This window comes from Propithecus coquereli, unplaced genomic scaffold (assembly GCF_000956105.1).
Source record: "Propithecus coquereli isolate 6110/MARCELLA unplaced genomic scaffold, Pcoq_1.0 Scaffold23, whole genome shotgun sequence".
NCBI lineage: Eukaryota > Metazoa > Chordata > Mammalia > Primates > Indriidae > Propithecus > Propithecus coquereli.
Genome location: NW_012147841.1, coordinates 7,698,568 through 7,702,799, shown reverse-complemented (window position 1 = coordinate 7,702,799; position 4,232 = coordinate 7,698,568). Strand labels below are relative to the sequence as shown.

At 51.3% G+C, this 4,232-nt stretch overlaps 1 protein-coding gene across 2 annotated transcripts in view; it reads left to right on the top strand.

Annotated features, from left to right (window-relative positions):
• The first annotated feature begins 2,315 nt into the window (after positions 1-2,315).
• ZFPM2 (zinc finger protein, FOG family member 2) overlaps positions 2,316-4,232 on the top strand; it is a 616,571-nt gene continuing 614,654 nt past the window's right edge. Inside the window, exon 1 of one of the 2 annotated variants that reach the window (XM_012645307.1) lies at positions 2,316-2,372. In XM_012645307.1, coding sequence (XP_012500761.1) covers positions 2,333-2,372 — 40 coding nt within the window. In that variant the 5' untranslated portion in view covers positions 2,316-2,332. Of the gene's footprint in view, positions 2,373-2,921; positions 3,120-4,232 lie in introns of those variants that run through there. The other variant, XM_012645308.1, reaches the window with a different exon arrangement.

Here is a 4,232-nt window from a genome sequence, read left to right as displayed (position 1 = left end):
AATACATCTGATTATAAGCACATCAATTTAACTGGAATAAATTGAAAATGAAGAAGGTAGAAATCTGTGGTTCCCTGTCTGCTTATTTATTCCACAACACAAACACAAATGGCCCTGTTTTTCCTGGTACCTTCTGCCTTAATTTGTTGGTTCTTTAGGGGAGGGACTTTGTCATTTAGTGCATTTTCCACTGCAAAGTACCATGTATTCTAACAACCTCACATGGTAATAGTACTAACGGTAATGTGATAAAATTCACAATTGGTCTTCAGTTTTGTATTAACATTCTCTCAGCTATAGCTTTCACACGGCAACTCTTTACACCTTCCAGAAGATGTCCTGATGGGGTTATAAATGACACAGATTACAGTGCCTTGGACAACACTGAGCATCATGCATTATGCTCCATCAGTCCAGGCTCTGTGCTGACCCCAGACCCTTTTAGAGTATGGAGTTGGTGGGGCTCACACAAATGCTAGTTAACCAAACAAAGGCAGAAACAATTTCGGATCAGAATGGTCGATTTCACAACCTCCTGGGGGAAAAGTTAACAGTATCTGGGGGATCCGCGCTAACTACCAGGAGTTTATTAGCAAACACTGATTACCTAAAGCAGCCAGCTCCACTGCCACTTGGATAGAAGCTCCTTCCAGCTCATCCGGGAAAAAATATTTAATACCGAGCATAAGAAAATAAGCTCACCTCACACAGCTTAACTTGACCAAAATAATAACTATGCAAATCACCTCAAAATTTGTTCTCCTTTTGGCTTGTAGTTCCCCATGTACTACACATACAATAATTGAACAAGAATGAAACCAAACTTTAGAAGCTAAAGAACCATAAAATAGTTAGTGGGTCTTACCTGCTTGGGAAATTATGGCAAGATCAGATCTTTTATTAGTCGCTCGGGTGCCTTCCTGTGGCAGAAGAACTAAGAGAATGAAAGGTCATGGGGCAGGGTGGCTCTGTAGAACTTCCACAGACTTTTTCAAAAAGTTAGTATTTTTGTTAGGGAAGGTTCCTTTCCCAACTATGGCTAATCACCTCGCTAACGGTACTCCTTTTTGATGTGAGAAAAATGTCTCCCTGTTTCCCAATTCGGGACTTTCAGAATTTAACATGGAAACTCCGAGGTGACAAAGACACTTTGAGGATGCTGCTCAGTACCCCATCTACACGGGCCAAGTGGGGGTTGCTCCGTGTCCGCAGCGGTCTCCAGGGAACCTTGAGAGCAAAGAATTGGTCTTCTGAGAGCCCAGGCAGATGAGAGGACTTAGCTGGCCCCAAGACACACAGTTGGCATTTGTGATCATCTGGCTCTCGCTGAGGACTTTGCCAGTGGCCTAACCTTCCTGCCAAGAGGCTGGAAGGGCGGGGATGGGGGGTTAGGGGAGGGGGGCGGCATGACTGGAAGCACAAAGTTTATGGAGAGACAGATTTCTTTGTGCCTCGCTGGATGGGCAAGGCGTGAGAGAGGAGAGTTGGGGTCCGTCAGAGGGGGCTGTTGGAAGAAGTTGCCTGGAGGGGGGAGGGTGCTCTGGCAGCTACCCAGCGTTGACGCGGTGACAACTGCAGAAGGTGGCTCTCCTCCAAGCCCTCCCCACGCCTCCCGCCAACTCCCACACACCCCTACCCCCATCCCCCGCCACCGCCTAGATGCCCTGCACTCCACCCGACTGAGGCCAGGGCCCTAGTTTGCATCCGGACTGGCTTTGGATGCAGCCAATCCTCCTTTCGCTGATGGAATAGTCTCCCCTCCCCACAGCCCCGGCGCGCCCCTCCCTCCCGCGCCTCGCCACCTCCCGCGGCAGAGCGAGAGCTGCGCGGCCCGGAGCGGCGGCGGCGGCGGCGCCCGAGTATCTGTCCCGCACGCCCGGGAGAGGGGACAGCGAGCGCGCTCCTCCTCCCGCGCCCTCCACCCCTTCCCTGCCCCTCTCCCCCCTGCTCGCTCTCCTTTCCCTCCTTCCTTCTCTTCCTTATTTCGTGTTTTTTCCCTCCTCTCTTCCCCCTTTTCTCTCTCCCTGACCATTCGCTCGTAGATTCCCACTCTCTCCCCCGCATAGCTCCCCCTCTCCCCCGCCCCTCCTCACTGTCACACTCTCTCTGCCCCCCTCTCTCTTCTCCCCATTTGCTTGCTCATCTCCAAACGTGGATCCGCGGCTCCCGGAGGAGCCCAGCGCCCGGATCCCGCGCGCCCGGAGCACCTGGAGTCCGGCCCGCGGCGGCCCGAGCCTGGCCGGCGGCGGCGGCGAGAGCGGCGGGAGGCGAGGGAGCGGCAGCCCCGACCGCGGGCACCGCGGGAGCCCCAGCGGCAGCGGCCGCCGCCGAGATGTCCCGGCGAAAGCAGAGCAAACCCCGGCAGATCAAACGTAAGTTTGCGTGCGAGGCCCGGAGTTGGTGGGATTATTTCTGAGGAGGGGGGCGCGCGGGGCGGGGGGACGCGGGGAAATCTGTTCCTGGCCCCTCAGATTTGTCAAACTTTGCCTCAGCAGTCGAAGGGACAACTAGACAGTCATAGACAGACAGACGGCCAGCCCGAGCCTCGGGCAGGAAGGAGGCTGCGAGGAGCAGTCCCCCTTGCTCCGCTCAGCCTGCGCGCTCCCGGGTTTCTGTTTTAATTCGGACCCGCACGCCGTTGGCCACCGGAGCCTCGTCGTCCAGCCCGGTGGGGCAGCCCGCTCATTTAGGCGCTCATTATTGCCGTTGTCCTTGTTGCTGATACGACTGACTGACGTGGTACTACTCTTGGGAACCACTTTTAGCAACCGCGGCGACAACTTCTTAGAAAAGCCTGAGGGGACCGCGGGGTGAGGGAGGGAGCTTCCCCAGGCGGTGGAAAATCAGAGTGTCTGGGTCCTGAACCTGGGCGGTGCCACAGCCACACCAAACCCGAAGTGAAACAAAAAGTAGGTGTAAAAGTTCGCGCCTCTGCAGCCGGAGGCCTTGCGCCTCCGCCCTGCGGGTGCGGGGCTTGCGGCTGGCAGGTCGCGCCCTGGGACTTCGGGCGGGTCCGGCTCGCGCCGCCGAGACAGCGGAGCTTTCGGGTTGCGACCGGCCCTGGAGGCGCGCGGAGTCCTCGCCGGGAGGGGCCGCCCGTCACTTGCAGCGCCGAAGCTGTGAGTTCAAGGCAGCGGGCGCGCAGGGGGGTGCGTGGCCCGGAGCCCCTGAACCCCTGAGGGTCCTGGGGGTGCTTAGAGCACCTCGCGGGGCAAGAGACACCTTCCCGAAACACACACGCTCACCGAGATCGACTCGGTCAACTTTTCTTGGCTTGGGGAAAATTCCTCCAATAATGTTTTATAGGCCTGCGACAGACCTGCAACGCTTTAGCCGAAAAGAAGAAAAAGCCTTATTAGATTTTTGCCAGCCGTGTTGTGTGTGTCTGTTTCTTCGTGTTGTTTAAAGTCTGGCAAGTAGTTTAAAACGAATTATCATGTAATTTCAGGATAAGACTTTAGTAGCACCCCTCCCCCCTTGATTATTAACCACACTCGCCTCACTCCCAAATGTTGAAATTTCTAGTTGGTGTAGCTTAAAAATGAATCTTATCAATCAACTTGTGCTTGAAATAGGGGCCAGGTTATAAACAGTTTGCAATAGTTAAGTATTCAGATATACATATATATCTATATGTATATCTGCCTCTCAAACATGACTTTCTAGCTTTTATTTATTGGAATTCTTCTCTTATACTTCAGTTCCCAGTCTATGCAACTTGGGTTAAAGCAAATACTGGACTTCACTTTTGGTTCACAGCAGTTTTAAACAAGTAGCAATACGGTTCTTGAAGACTTCCACTTTTTCAGAGTGATTATTCATAGTTTCAACTAATTGCCTCGTAGTTTTTAGTACTAAATTGATCGGATCCTTCTGTTTAAATGTTATAGTACAAAATCGTGCTTATTATAAGATATTACCATAAACATTATTAAATGCAAATGCTTTTTAGTTCATGGCTGTCATCTAGGTTGTTAATAAATAATTAATATTAATTGATTGTATGGCACAAGACCATCTGATTCTACTTGGGAATACTTTATCTTCTCAATTAGCTACATTAAATTTTTTTTCTTTCCTTCTATGTCCACCTCATATAATTGAAGATTAAAGCATTGGAACTAATTGCTGATGCTACTCTTGTGTTACAGGTCATAAAACATTTTAGTGGTTTATTTGAATGCTGTGATTTATTAACTATCAAAAATTCTCTTGAAACTTCTTTCATTTAA